We start from the raw sequence: 16,438 nt of genomic DNA, 5'->3' as shown, positions 1-16,438 counted from the left end.
ATCTTGTGACTTGCTACAATCCAATCCCCCACCAGGGAGCACCTGCATGAGTATCATTTCCCCAGAGTGAGCCAAGAACTTCAATGTAAGATCGGGTTATTGGTAATACCTTCTCCAAACATTCATCAATGACAATTTGTAGTTTCATGTAAGTTAGGAAGGTGAGGGTGTCAGACACAAATGCTAATCCAGTAGTTCTCAAACTGTTTTTCCAGTTTGAGAACCACTGTGCTATCGTATTATAGATAAGCTACCCAACGTGTATGGTAAAATCTCTCACCTGGTTCCCAGCGATGAGGAGGGCAGCGGGTGAGGTGCTGGGTCGGTAGGGGATGGTGGCACCCTTCGGGGGAGACTAAGGAGTCAAAAACAAGACAAGGGGTCAGAGGTTGTAATAAATATTTATCATAAATATCATAGACATGAATACACTCTCACATCTACTCTGAAATGACCTCAGTACTTCTGTTAAAAAGTGAGGCACTAAGTGCAAATGGTGTGTAACTCGCTAGTACATATACAATAACAATACATACAATAACAATTAATAATGAACTAAACCGCTATGACACTGACATTATTCCCTTCCTTGTTTCCCTTATGATAATATTAGTCATTCATTGAATTATTGAAGCAGTGTAGTGAGAGTTCTTTGTGGATAATAGCTCTGAGCTTTAGTTTGCACCGGAGCTGTTGGCTCCGCATTGGATTGCCCTCTGGATAAATCAAGCATCCACTGACAAGGAGACATTTGAAGATAAAATTCTTCAAACACCAATGAGAAAAGGAGATTATACAGAGTACATGACACCATATATCTTATCGAGTAACTGCAATGTTGGCGATACTGTTTTGGGGTTTAAAATGTGTAGCATCTTTTCTGCGGGAGCAGTCACAGCAAATTCTTTGTATAACTTTGCATAATTGAAATCTTGAAGCCAAAAGCAAGAAGCCGCTGGTACAGAATCCTAATGAAACTTGCAAGCCTTTGAAGAAAGCCCTGGAAAACTGGATCAAACTAGCAATTAGTCAGTGAGGTCCAGCTGCAATGCTAAAACAAAAAGGACTTGTGCACTTCCATGAACACACAGGGAGAAACTGTGCTTGGGGTTGTTTTTCTCTTATCTCCTCAATTTTCTCAAGAGAGCTGTTGTATAAAGATGGAAAGATTTTGCTGCAGGCCAGTTTGTTTTCTGTTACCAGCTTAGAGTCCTCTTCAACAATACTGAGGTCTGACCTGAGAGCTGCACCTTTTGACTCCATCCGATTGTCTCGCCCGGAAGATTAAAGCATGAAAGGTCCAAACAATAAAGAAACTACGTACTTCCTTGTTATTTCCTAAATTAAATGAGGATAATTTTACAGAATCTGTGTTCAGCAGTCGACTTCTATGCAACACAGTTATAGGTAGCATTACATAACACAGAAGACTAACACAGCCTACTAAAAATGCATGTCTGCTGCAGTGGAATAAACAATCACTTCATACTGGTGAAATGAAAACATGCATGTCAACAGCAATTATTTCCTTCACGTAGCTGCAGCAGCAGAGCTCTGACAACATGTCAGCTTGGTGTGGGTATGTGGAGTAAAGAGAGGAATTGTACGCTTCCTACCTCCAGAATTACTGTGCAGATGAGCTTGACACACTGGATTACAGACTCCTGATTCCCAGATATCGTCACCCCTCGCTCAGTAGAGTTGGGCAGCAAATCCCCTGCCACCTGTATCTGAGCTCCAGTGCTCTGCAAATGATAGGGGTTTTAAAAAGATTAGTTTGATTCCGGAGATAAGACAAGCCGTTATTACTCTGCCATGGCTCCTTTCCGTGCCTCCCTGCTGGCTTTGCTAACCTTATATTTTTCCAACTACACTGACAAAGACCAACTACGCTGTAGTATGTAACGCCAAGTCCTGTCAGGTTAGAGATAAATGAAAAGTCACCCATGGTCAACAAACATAATTCTCTCAATTGTAGCTGATATATTCCCAATATAGCATGTCTGGAGGCAAAAAGGACTGTTTTTAAAGATTTATCTACATTTGCTGATGTCTCTATCAAACTGCAGGGTTTTTGGAGGCCATTGTTGAACCACACACATCACAAAATGCTTCTGTAAGTGAGCATGTGTCCTGTGGCAACCAAACAAACAAAACAAGTCCGTAACTGAAACAAATTTGGGTTATGAACATGACAAAAAAATCTGTCTAACCACAGAAAATTGACTGGAGGCCATTGCCGGGCCGGTGAAGCCTTCACCGAGAAGGTAAAGGCTAAAATGAGAGAGAGAGACTATTTGTAGATCGGTACAGAGCTAAAGTTAAAGTGTCAATCGTCTCTGGCAACTGATCTGATATGTTTAATCCTAATGTTTCAACTGGGCATAATGTAGTCAGGAGTTTTTCCCCTTTCAAAGTTGCCACTGCTGAGTCATACTGTGTGTTGTGTTCAGTGATCTATCCGGACTGCGTTGTCTCACTAATTTCCTGCCTTCAGTCCAATTTTAGTGTGGTGCCAACCGACTGTATGTGCAGATACCACCACTTTGGTCCAGACGGAAATATCTCAACAACAATTATGTACAGACATTTATATTCCTCGGAGGATAAATTGTAAGAACTTATTGATGATCCCCGGACTTTTCATCTAGCACCATCTTTAGATCAAAACATGAAGTTGTCCAACACTTTATGGTTTATGATTGAATACCTAAAACTAACAACATTCCCATTAGCCTCAGATGTACTTTTGTGTTTGCTGCTAAATGGCAAATGTTAGCATGCTAACCAGCTAAACTAAGATGGTGAACCTGGTAAACATTATACCTGCTAAACATCGGCATCTTAGCTTCGTCATTGGGAGAATGTTAGCATCCTCTAAGCACAGCTGTGTCCAAGTAGCCTCACAGAGCTGCTAGCATGGCTGTAGACTCTTAGTCTTGTTATTCACTACCTAATAGTGAGCCTTTGTAAGTTTTGTACTTTATGTAAATTCTGCTTCTTGACATATGTCACTCGTTTGTAGCTTTAATGCAATTTGCATGTTATGATTTATTATTTATGCATTTATTTTTTACCATTTTTTTTCTGTAGATAAATATGATCACCACCTTTCTAGCTTTATTATATTAATATATTTAAACTGTAAAGCAGTGATTCTGAGTAAAGCATCTAATACAGTATATAGCCTACCTAATATATATTAGTGCAAGCAGCAGGACTTACACTTACTGTATAGGGCACAACATGCAGCAATGCAAAAAAAAACAACAACTTCACAATTGTGGAAAATTAAATATATATCCCTTCCAGCTGCAGTTAATTTTCCCTCATCTCCAGAAGCAGATTTGTTCTCTTCATATTTCAGTGTTTGTCCAGCCTGTGCAGCAAAGATGGGGAGGATGGAGTAGATTTGTGTTGTGGCTCGGTGCTCACCTCTCTGATCTCCTTTATCTTGGCCCCTCCCTTTCCAATGAGAGAGCCACACTGGCTGGCAGGGATCACCAGCCGCAGGGTGACTGGTGGCTTGGAGCTGATGGTGCCGTTGGCCACCAGCGCAGTCAGGTCCTGGAGGGAGATGTCGGGAAAGAAAACGTGGTGAGATGGTGAGTCAGCAGGAAAGAAAGAGGAGAGAGAGAGAGAGAGAGAGAGAGAGAGTCTCAGAGGAAAGGATCAGGCAGCAGCGGTCAAGGTGGAAATAGAGGAAGAAAAAAGCCACTGGAGGGTTTTATCGCCAACAATTAGGACTGAAGAGGAGTTGAATTTGAATCCAGCTCATTTTATTGGTCGATTTAGGGTTCACATTGATCCACTTTCCAACCCCAAACTATAAAGAGAAAAGCAGGTGCTACACTCATTATTGGGATGAACCAATCACAAAGCAGCCAAGCTCAATATCTACTGCATCAACATGCATTGGACATCAGAAAAAAGCACATAGTTCCATTGGAAGTGTCAGGTGGAGCTATGAGCAATCCAGCATCTGCACCTAATTAACCTATGTATTTCACTATGTGCTGGGAGGCCACAGGCTGGCCAGCAATGTAAGAGATGTAGTCCAGTCCTGTGTGGGATCTTAAAAGGCTGTTCAATCATTCATATGAACTGCTGAATTCTCCATGAAAGGGGCAACATTAATTGCAGCACCGGTGGTGTGCAAATCGTGCTTTGAGATTTTCACTCTGCTGTATAAAACTGAGTCAGAACTTGTCCACTTGTCCCTTCCGACTGCAAGAACACTCAACCTGCTCACCTTGGGAATTCTTTCCACAGATCTTTTGTAAAGAACCGATTGAGAGCACATAATGTGAAAAAAATAATCTAATGGAACTGCCATGAGATGAGGTCCAATTTAAAGGAATAGTTTAACATTGTGGGACATTTATTTGTTTGTTTTCTTGCTGAGAGATTGATGAGAATATTGATGTGTTAAATATGAAGCACCAGTCAGCAGCCATTTAGCTTAGCTTATTATTAAGACTGGAAATGGCTCTCTCCCACGCTAAGAAAATCTGCCTACCTCTAAAGCTTTCTAATTAAGACGTTATATCTTGTTTGTTTATTCTGTACAAAAATACGTATTTGAGTAACAGATATAAGAATGGTATCAATCTCCTCATCTAACTCTCGGAAAGAAAGCTAATAAGCACATTTCCCAAAATGTAGAACTATTCCTTTAAACTGCCAGAAATGCTTTACACATACTGAAAAAACTCTTGGGAAAATGAAATGAAAAATCCTTTAAGTGCCTAAAGTTTGATACGGTTGGTATGGTTGCAGTCCAATTTTACATATTTTTAAAGGTATACTGTACGACGTAATCATTCAACTCACTTATTTAACATCAAACCCACAGTGGACGTTAAAATGCATATCAACATCAATATTTAACATATCAACTAACAATGTCTGATCATAATACCAGCCAATGAAAGAATGGGTGTAGAATACAATTTATCTTATGTATTTAGATCAAGAACCTCACTGATTTGAGGAGTGTTTTTACAGTGCAGGTAGCAAACATTCTGTGTCTGCTCTTCTATGGGTGGAGATTGCACTTTTAATTAATGAACAGTGTGTCTCTGTGAACCTTTGAAATGTAAATATGCTGCGCTGTCTTTTTTCCCATAAATGTTCAATCCACAACAAAATGTGTGACAGAATGCAAAGCACACTGCTTGTTTTTGAACGGTTTGCTTGCAATAAAATTAGAAAACTTAAGAGGGGGCAGTGTGTGGATGTGTAACCTCAAGAGATTTTTAGTATGAAGAGAACTGTATAATACAATATCTGAGTATGATCTGAATATTTGAAAGGCATATTCTGTGTGGCTGTTGTGCCCCTCTGCTCCGTGTCTATTTTTAGTGAGGCAGATCAGGCTCTCTGACGTCTTGTCTCATTAAAAGAGGGGCACACAGCTCGACTGTAGAATCACAAGATTGAGAATGTCATTTTCTTGATTTGATCTAAAAATATGAGCCACAGCTTAACAACTGTGAACGTTCCCATACTTCCCTGTGACATCCTGGTGAAAAAAAAGAAACTCTCAAAGCGAATTGGCGTAAATAAGACAGCGGGTTACACAAGCACTGTTCAAACAAAGAGTTGCCGGGCTTAAATCCCCAAAGCATATTGTGTTGCTTGTGAGATACAGACTCCAACAAAGACAGATTATGCGGCTTTCATGCATGCTGTGCCTCGACACCTGGGAACAAAATACATGTATGATACTGTAGTGTAATGTATTGTGTGGTATTAAAGCACTTCTTTCAGATTATCAGATAACTTAATTTGCATAAATCTGTGTTTTTGTACTTATGTGGCAGCAGATGGGGAAAACTTCATCCATAAAACACAGACAGAAACACGCACGACTCAGCCAAATGAAAGAATTAAGACGCCTGTGTAATCATAAACTATTGAGACAGAAACAAATGCCAAGTTTAATACTCAGTGGCCAAAAAGCAGATTATTCATACAATAACTCAACTATGGTGGAAGCGGCGCGCAGTGGGTCAGCCAACACGTTGCCAAGGAAACTCAAGAGTTTCAGGGTTGAAAAGAGGTGAGTGTGAAAGATATTTAATGAATACTACTGCACTGTGCTCCCAGCCAGTGTGTTTACTGAAGTCTGTCGACCTGAGCGGGGAGCACCTGTTTCCTTGCCATTGTCTGCTGTGATGCTAAATCAGAGTGAAGACGGCTCTCATTCCACCATATTAATTAGTGCGGTGATGGACAGTCACCATGGGGAGAGGAACCTGTCATCTATAACTCATTAGTAGACGGTGAGAAGGTAAACAAATCCTTCTCATTAGCAGGTGCAAATCAGCATCATTCACACTTTTTACAGGTGGACTGAACATGTGTTGCCCAGTAAAAGGCATTTATATGACAAGGCCCAGCGAATACCTTACTGAACACAAATCACATCATTCCACAAGTCAAAAATGGGTTTACAACAGCAGCTAAATCCACTTATCCCAAATTTTCCTCTTCAGTGTAATCATATCTGAAAGTGCTATGAAACACAGCTAAAATCTTTCCTTCCATCACTTCAGTTTAAAGTATAATCGATAGCGATAAAAGCACATTAGTGGTAATGTTGAGATGAAGCTTAGGAAATGAATTCTTGTAATGATGTGGTGAAATGGCTTCTTGCACTTTCTTTGTTATTTTGGATCCACAAAGAATTTGACAACTTCCAAAAGCTTGCTACATACATTTTCTGATTGCACCCTGAGTGGGATTTTGGTTTATGGGACATGACGACATGAGCTGATTTCACTCGTATGTGATGCCAATGAATGGCATGCATTACAGTTACAGTTACCTCCTCCATTTTGTATGTGATCATGGTGAAAGCTCTGAAGACGCAGTCTGTGGAGCCAGTGATGGTGATGATCCTCTCTGGACAGGAGCCCTCTGAGATGTTGACCCGAGCACTGCTCTGTGGGGACAGAGGACATTAGGTCAGTTAATGGTCAACATTAACAGAATTGTTTGACATTCTGCGAAATATGCTTATTTGCCTTCTTGCCAAGAGTTAAATGAGAAGATTGCTACCACTGTCATCATGTCTGTAAGATGAATATGAAGCTGATGAACACATGAACAACAAATGACACATGATAAATAAATGAAAATATTGGTAATTTGAATATCTGTGTTGATGTATGGAAACAGGTGGAAACAGCTAGCCTGTTATCTGTCCAAAAGCAGCAAAATCCCCCAACTAGCACCTCTAAAGCTCACTAATTAACACAAATTTATCATATGTTTAATCTTTACAAAAACCAAAGTGTAAAAACGACAATTAGTGTTTTTTCTGGGATTATGTGCCTGACTATGTCTTGGCTGGGAGCAGTAACTTCCTGAAGGGGCTGGTAGATGGATTTTTTCCGCTTTAGACAGAGCCAAGCTAGCGTTTTAAGATAACAGGCTACTGACTGTACCTTGATGTTTACCAGTACAGGTAGTATTGATCTTTTTATCTAACTCTTGGCAAGAAAGCAAACAAGCAAATTTCTGAAAATGTCAAACATTTTCGTTAATTTTCTTGTGGTTTGATTTCAAACTATTTAAAGTATTCAAAGTGGCCAGAGACATACTGTACAGTACAGCACACCCACGGGAAGGAGAGTCAAGTGACATGAGGTAAAGGAGGTGAAACTGAAAGCTATAGAGCACATCTCTGTATCTCAGACTGACAATGTAATAGAATTTCTAATCGGGGCATTGCCCTCCGATGACAAATCTCCTGCTCTCCCCTCCTTCCATTTTGTGTCCTTGAATTGAAGGCGAACGAGCTGAGACAGGACAGTGCTCTGAGCTCTGGGACGTGTTTTCCAGTCACTCCAGTGAGCCATGCTCCCACTGTGACTGCAATGCCTGGGCAGTGGCTGACAAGATGAGGCTCATACAGTAACAAAGGCCCAAACTGGCTGGATGAGTGGATGGATGACTACCATGGGTGAGTGGTTTATCAAACAGCTCTGCAGGGCTGCACTGTCCCATGACCTCACTATTCCTCTGGTTATCCTTCTGCCTCATAAAGTACAACATAAAACCTTAGCAGCCAGAGAAATAATCAAATGTACTGCCATGGTGTCAGCCTAATTACTTTTTAATACAAACAGGTAACCAAGCGGCATTAGTTTGGCTGCACCCTTGAGATTTACAAAGAGGGACCGGAGGGGCAGACAGAGAAGAAGGAAGATGTTTTATGCAGGAAAAGAAAGAAAAGGGATTTACTGAGAGAGCAGCTAGAAAAGCGGTAGTGAATGATGAAGAGAGAGGATTTAAATTGAAAAGGTGTCGTTATTGCCCAAAAGGCAATTCGGACAATGTACCTGCTCTGTATGCTTTTCAAACTCAAAGCTCCCAAACAGCCAGAAGAACTGAGCTTTGTTATTAATACATACAACTTGCCAGAAAGCCTGGTCGGCATTAGAGGCCTTCTGAGATTGAATTATGTTTTCTCTTGAGATGAACCTACTGAGCTTGTGGTCAAAGACAGAGACCACAGAAAAGATGTGGTCAGTTCAAGTCTTAGTGTAAGAAAAAGGGAACAAAGTGTGCTTATTTTGGCTCCTGTATGGCATAATGCTACAGCTAGTCAGTCAAGAAAACACGTATAATCAACAGCAAATAGCATAACTGATGCAGATGATGAAAAGTTTTAAAGCTCTAAATCACAGTACCTCTTCTCGTATTCGTTTCACAGTCTCTCCTTTCTGGAAAAGAGAAGATGAAGGACAGCTTTAAACAGAATCAAATGTGCTTTGTTTGACACATCACAGTGTCCTCGACCTCTAAGTGAGACCGGCTTTTTCCAACCAAGAAAGCCTGATTGGAATCTCGCCGAACAAATTTCAGCTAGAGTTCCAATGGGCAATGCATCGCAGCAGTATCCCCTGCACTGCTGTCTCAAAAAGAAATTGAATACATCTGTGCGTCTGAAGGGGGCATACACCTGCTGTACTGTAACGGCTGTATATGCAGTGTATATGAAGACCTCCTGCCAGGGACAAGAACATTTTGTCAGACTTGTGTCACGCTGCAGCACATCCTCTGCTGTTTTTTTAGATTGTTTCTTCTCCTGTCCCCCATTTGCTTTTGGCTTAAGTCCATTCAAGCTGTCACACCTCTGTTCACACCTTCATGCATCCACTGACGAACACTTCCTCACAGCAGTATAAAAAACTGTAACATCTCACACGGGGCTACGCTCTTATTTATATTATATTCCAGGACAACTTATTATTGTGTATGTGGTGCATTATCATTCTGGTCTCAGTCTTCTATTGACGAGAAAGAGATGAGAGGTTTGCTTAATAGATAGAGTGGCAAGTTATTAGTCCAAGTACTGCAGAGTGCCTCTCTCTATTGAGCTGCACAGTATGTGCCAAGCTCCTCTCTCTTTCTTTTCTCTATTTTTGTTTCGATATCTGATTTCTGCAATACACTGCGGCATCCATTGTGACATTTTTCTTTATTTTCTGCATTAAGTTATTTTTTTTTTGTCCTTGTTCTGTCTTCAATTGATGTCTTTAGGTGTTGTATTACAAGGCGTGATAGCTAGAGCTACTGATGCAGCATTGAGCAGCCAGGCCCTTCCTTACAGACACTTAAAGTGCCCACAAGGGGCCAACAGTAATATGTCTTTGGAGCTCAGTTTCAACAGGAGGCTTTCAGTCAATGCACTAATGTTTTTGTTTGATGGATTACTGGGTTGCATTATGGGTGGTGGCGAGGTCTTAAGAGGGTTGGTTTAGGGCAGTTACATTTAGGATGGGGATATTCAAAACTACAATTGTTTGTTAGAGCAGGGGTTCTCAACTGGTCTCACTCTGTGACCCACATCTTCCCATGGTCATTAAGTTGCGACCCACTTTTATAGAATTCAAATCAAGCAAATTTATTTTTCAAAAATAGCCTTCGAAAACATTACATGTGAAAAGTGCATTTCAGAGCACATTAATAATAAACTGAGGAGGAACATGACAACTGCACGGACCAACGTGACTTAAATAAATTAAATATCAAAACTGCACAAAAAAAGTAAGGCCACAAATTCTTGCCTCTGAACATCAACACAAACTTAAAGAGAAAGTTGATCAAATGATGGTTACCATGGCTACGGCGCTAGACTGCTGCACGGCTCTGCTGAATGTCCTTAAAAATATTTTTTTCAAAATAAAAGATAAGTCCAAAATTAGATGTGTATTAAATATTATTTATTTATTTATTGACCAGCTGTCCGCGCCCACCAAGAACGGGTCCGCGACCCACTTTTGGGTCACGACCCACCAGTTGAGAATCACTGTGTTAGAGGGCTTTGTGCTCTGCGTTGATTTCAAGATGGAATCAAGACAGAGAGGAAAATTAGTCCACAAAGGCTTATTATGAAGCCACATAAAAGGCATCATTAAGGTATTTGGCTTAAGACAATGGAAAATAACTTTAAATCTACATAAGATCAGACATTTCAAAACATCAACCTCATCTGATAAAGGAATACCATTCTGTTTTTTTATGATTAATAACTTTATACAAATATGCAGTATTTTGTGTAGTAGAATAAAAATAGGAGTTCTCACCTTTCCTATGATGCTGCCAACCTCCTATAATACAAAGACATAAACGTAATTACATACACTAAATACAATTTTAAAAAGCAAAAAAGATTATATAGTAGAATTTCATTATTTATTAATTCTATCAATTTCTGGTTTATAATTTATGAGGAGGTGAAAACTCTCTGAGTGCTGCAGCATGCAAGTCCTTCATAAACAATGTTTGAGCAGGGGGATTGTACCTTTCCATGCATGAGCAGGCGTAGTGTGAGGGTCACTCCCAAGCCCCCATCTGCAAAGTCCTGCTCACAGTTCATAGTGATGTGGGAGTGGCACGCAGGGAGACGCATGAACAAGGCTCATTCGCTGGTCACACAGTCAAAGGAAGGCCAGCGCTTGTTCTCTGGCTCTCCAAAGTCCTTCAGTGCCGCTCTGAGAGAGAGAAAAGCATGACTGACGTTAAAATAAATTGTCATTTCAAAAAACATTTCCTTCTTACCAAAGAAATATGAGAATCAAGTCACAAACATATGCGTTCACGCTCACACACACACACACACACACACACACACACACACACACACACACACACTAACACCAGTGACAACAGTGACACTAACAACAAGATGTGGCTCATGTGTGTGTCATTATTCACTGAACATTATGTGCCACTATTAAACTAATAGCCGTGTTCTAGTTCATTTCTCTGAAACTATGTGCTCATACTGTGTCTAACTGCATTGTTGACTGAATGATTATTCACAGAGATCAAAGACATTCAGATAAACAGAGGACAAATCAAAGCCAAAATGAAATACATTTATGTCATCAACTGCCTGAAAGAACATTGAAACCAAGTATCTTAGTGAGGAACTTCTTCATTAGTTTGAGTCAATGTAATATTGATGGGGATTCATAACAAAATCATAATGAAGCCCATTGTGTGTGCAGGATATTGACCAGAAGCACCAGCAGCGTCAGTGATGTTGCATCTCATCAGAGCTTTGGGGTCCTAACAGACAGTGGGTGGCCATCGATGACTAACACACAATCTGTGTGTCTTCATTAACTGACAAGCAGTTTCTCTTCTGTCTCTCTCTTTCTGTCATGAGCGTGTTGAGTGATTTGTGAAAGTGGATGCCAAAAAATAAATGAATAAATAATTTCCTTTAAGCCGAGCTTGGCGTGCATTTCATGCAAAGTTCTTCAAATTCAATTTGAAACAGTTTTCATTAAACTGAAAACGTGTGGATTTTCTTTGGGGACCTGGTTTCACAGTCAGTCAGAGTAAAAAAACCCTGTTATGGGCAGAATTTATACGTACAATTTAAATGAGTAGCATCTTCGCTGATCGCAGAATGGGGATGTGGCAGTGGCTACATGTCAGTAACATATGGTATGATGATTAATGTGTGAGTCACCTGCCTGCTCAGTCTCAGAATGATGTATAATTAGTTCATGGAATCATTCATGTTTCCTTTTGAGGAAAAAATATATTTGCTTACATTTGTCAGCATGGACAGGGGAAGTAGTTATATTTGTAGGTAGTTTTTTTGACGCATAAATATAGCTACACTGTAGATGCTGTGTGATGCGAAGAACTTAAAGGATTGTTTTCTTATATTTCCAGAGGATGTGACAAATACCTACAAATGCTTTCATTTAGGGCTGCCACTAAGAATTATTTCCTTTATTGATTAATCAGCGGATTATTTAACTTTAATATGTCAAAAAATAATCATCACAGTATACCTAAGGTTGGTGAATGGTTCGAATGTCTTGTTTTGTCCAAACAACAGTCCAAAACCCCAAGAAATTCTGTTTACTGTCACAGAAATCAAAGAAAAGCAGCAACTTTCTCCAAAGAGAAGCTGGATCCAGAGAATCTTTGTCATTTTTACTTAAACAAGACTAAAGATGCCGGTATACTCCATCATCAGAAGTGCTTGTTGGATGGTATTATTAATAGCATTGGAAACTCCCTCCCACCACACTTTTCCAATGTCACATCAGGAGGTGTCCAACCAAGTTTGTTAGGTTAGCCAAACTTATTTAAAAGAAAATAAGACAAAGAGAGTCTACAGCCATGCTAGTGCCTCTTTGAGGCTGTACTTTGGCACAATGGTGAGTTTAGCAGAAAAATGCTAATGCCAGAATGCTAACATGCTCACAACGGCAATGCTAGCATGTTGATGTTTGCAGGTACAGTATTTGGGCATCATCAAAGTCATTCAAATACATCACCTGGAAACCATAGATGTCTGAACAAAATGTTGTACCAATCCATCTGGTGGATGTTAAGATGTTTCACTGGATACATGAAAACTGTGACCTGCGGATAGCGCTGGATGAAAATTTAGGGGATCATAGTTATCCGGCAGCAAAACTTTTGTTCCAAAATTCATGGCAATCCATCCAATTGCTGTCGAGATATTTTACTAAAAAACTGTCAATGTCAGGGTTGCACTAGAGAAAAAGTCAATGGATCACCAACGTTTTTATGACTTATTATCTGGGAAGCATGAATGTCTGCACCAAATGTTGTGCCAATTGATCAAGTAAATGTTGAGATATTTCAGACTCGACTAAAGTGGTGGACTGGACAAGTGACTGACATTTCCATCTCTAGAACCATCCACTAGTGTAGCTAAAAATTACTTAAATAGTTATTGAATTATCAAAGTGGTTATCGATTTATTTCTGTTGAATCTATTATTCGACTCATCATATCAGCTCTGCTTCAATACTATATAAATATAAAATAAAAAAACATTTGGTTTTAATGACGCTTTTAAGATATTTCAGATATCAGAGGAATCCTTTATCACCATGGATCACCAACTCCTCTTCTTTTTCACTCATCACGGCCACTTGTTTGTCTGCCAAGTGCATTCCAACCAGCCTACAGAGTCACTGTATATCAGCCCACTGCTGCAATCCTACTGACGCCGCCTGGCATATGTGTGTCTGTTCTAAATCTGCATGCTGTCTGTAGATTTGATGAGCTATGTGAAGAGATCAGATTTAATAAATGGGTGTTATTTTAGATGAGATCCAATTCCGGAGAGACTTGTTGTAGGCAGGTTTATTGCTTTTGCTTAGTGCACAAGGCCATCACTGCTTCGCTGATTTATTCATGCACTGGATGCTTGCAAATACACATTATAATGCTCACACACATCCTTCTTTAGATCCTACAGAGCTTGGCTGTCCGTGTGGGTTTTAAATTCCCCTCCATGGCCTCAGCCCATTCTGACACGCCGGTCTGTCAAAATGTGGTAGTAAGTGGAGCAAAGTGTCATTTCCTGTATTAGATTGCACCAAATCAAACTTTTTTTGAGAGAGATGCTTATTGGATTGACTTACAAAACTATCAGTTAGAAACTCATCTCCATACAATTTCCATAAATATCAAACAAGCCCAGGGGGTTGACTGGAGATAAATAAATGAAACATTTTGCTTGCTGTTAGCTACAGATATAAGGCCAAGTAAAAGGCATGATGCCTTTAATCTTGATCGATGCATCCTGAACACGTGTTATCACAGAGCACATTTGTGCAGCCCGTGGGCTAACTTCATTATGTTTAGGCACTGAAGGGCATGGCTAAAATGTAAGCATTTTATTGCATTAGGAGCTAATGGTTGGAGTGATCATTATGTGCTGCTCTGTGGGTTGATAACAAGGCATGTGCTCTGTGTCTGTGTGAGGGCGGTGAGTCTCTGAACTCCTCATTTCCAGAATCCCAAGCAGCAGCGTTCCAGAATGAACAGAGCCCCTCTGTTCTAAATTAGACCTGGTAACTCAGAACACGGAATTAGCAAAGTGCAGACTGCAGTGCCAGGCTGCCAAAATACAGTCAGAACAGGAGAAAGAGGCAGAGAGCACGTCCACTGTTCTGCTCCTCTGTCATGTAACCTTGGTCCTTACTGAATCCAGTATGCAGGAGCTTCTTGTTATGAGTCACTGCTTGTATTCATCTTTATTAAGCATGACTTTGTGACCAAATGACTAACACAAAAACAAATGCACCTAAGTTTAAAAAGTATTAAAGGAGGAATACTGTTTATTGCAATTTGGGTCTTATATTTTCGGCCATCATTTCTATTCAGTTATGATGAGATTGTACTCACTCAAAGTCTGGTGTGGCAAGAAACCCCAGCAGCCAGGTTGTAAACAAGCAACAGTTAAGCCAAATTATCTAAACTACTTTATTTGGAGGGAACACCAAAAGTGAGAAAATGCAAAATGCCTTTTTTCGGAACTATGAACACTACACCACTATCCCCTATTGCAAATAATAAAAAATATATATAGTATGTGTGTGCATTCTAACACTCCAGGGACTAATTTGTGCTGAAAATAAACAATTAAATGATCAAAAGAATAATAATCTGCAACTGTTTTGACAATTCACAAAAAATTGTTTCAGTATCTTTTCAAGCAAAAATGCCAGAAATGTTCCGGTTCATTTTCTGGTCATATATTACAGTAAATAAAATATATTTACATTTTGGACTATTAGTCAGACAAAACATGACATTTGAAGACATTTTTTAACTACTTTTGTACGTTTCATGGACTAAACCTAATCAATGACTTGGGAAACTAATGGCCAGATTAATCTATAATGAAAATATTCATTAGTTGCAGCCCTAGAAAGAATAATGCCAAATATAAACACAAGTTTAGCATAGCCCACCCATAATACACTATTCAGAAAATACATACAACTATTGTATGAACTTCTGTGATATCAGAACATATTGATGTATGTAATATGATAAACAATTTACCAGCTATAAATATGTACTTAACTGACTCTTATAAGTACAGTGCTATAATTACAGATAGGATTCATGCCAAAAACCACAAAAATAAGACCCAATTTATTACCGAAATATGTGATAAACCTGGAATTATCCTTTAAGATATCGAGATGTGTTTTCTTTGGTCTTACTTCCATGAAGCACACATCAAAGATGTCACAGATAAAAGCAACCAGCGTATATCCCTTGACAGCCGCCAGCAATATTGTTTTTTATTTTGGCCATGTTGTCAGTAGCATCCACTCCAGAGAGTCTATCGAGATGAAAAGGATGTTGTTCAACCCGCTTGTCTAGAGGACTGGACACCTGTTTTGAGGCAACCATGTCCCTCACACAACAGGCAACAGACGGCTCTGGGCCGGCTTAGAGGAAATGAAGAAGGAATGAGGACATGCCTGGTCTCCATGGTGAAAGATAGAAACAGGGTTCCCCTCTGCATATGGTACATACAGGGGGCCGGGGGTATTGAGTGTCTGCATGATAAACACACGGAGGCAGAGAGGATAAGGTGTCCCCCGGGTGGGCACATATAGAGCAGTAAGTGAGAGGGTGTCAACGTGTGTACACGCGCATGGCAAGAGCAAGAGGTGAGAGACCATTCACACACATAGAGACAGCCACATTCACAGGTCTGTGTGCACCAAAACAAAGCACACACAAACCCACATACAGCTGCTGGGATGAAAGAAGGCAACAATTCACACACACTACAAACACGCAGACGCAGAAATCGCCCTGTTGAAATACAAAGGCGAACAGGCTTTGATCTGCTGAGAAGTTCCACAGGAGGATTTTTTTCTGCAGCTATCTGTCATGAGCAAACTTAAAATACTGCCATGTTTGAGTCCATGGGATGATCACATACAGTACAAGAGAAGAATCCTCTCTCTTCACTAGTGGTCAGCCAGGCTGAGTCGTCTCCTCCAAACTTAAATGAGATCCTCAGGGAACAAACACGTGTGCACACATCCACGCAAGAAAGCACAATGGTACACACACAAACACATGTAAACAAGTCATTTGGAGTTTCTGT

At 40.0% G+C, this 16,438-nt stretch overlaps 1 protein-coding gene across 1 annotated transcript in view; it reads right to left on the bottom strand.

Annotated features, from left to right (window-relative positions):
- LOC144520321 (poly(rC)-binding protein 4-like) overlaps positions 1–16,438 on the bottom strand; it is a 30,681-nt gene that overhangs the window by 7,937 nt on the left and 6,306 nt on the right. Inside the window, exons 2-8 of the mRNA XM_078253990.1 lie at positions 10,820–11,009; positions 10,602–10,625; positions 8,703–8,735; positions 6,833–6,949; positions 3,436–3,567; positions 1,617–1,745; positions 281–355 (exon numbers count right to left, since the gene is read on the bottom strand). Of these exons, the coding sequence (XP_078110116.1) occupies positions 281–355; positions 1,617–1,745; positions 3,436–3,567; positions 6,833–6,949; positions 8,703–8,735; positions 10,602–10,625; positions 10,820–10,927 (618 nt within the window). The 5' untranslated portion in view covers positions 10,928–11,009. The remainder of the gene's footprint in view (positions 1–280; positions 356–1,616; positions 1,746–3,435; positions 3,568–6,832; positions 6,950–8,702; positions 8,736–10,601; positions 10,626–10,819; positions 11,010–16,438) is intronic.

Source organism: Sander vitreus, chromosome 7 (assembly GCF_031162955.1).
Source record: "Sander vitreus isolate 19-12246 chromosome 7, sanVit1, whole genome shotgun sequence".
Lineage (NCBI taxonomy): Eukaryota > Metazoa > Chordata > Actinopteri > Perciformes > Percidae > Sander > Sander vitreus.
This window is presented reverse-complemented; position numbering and strand designations above follow the sequence as displayed.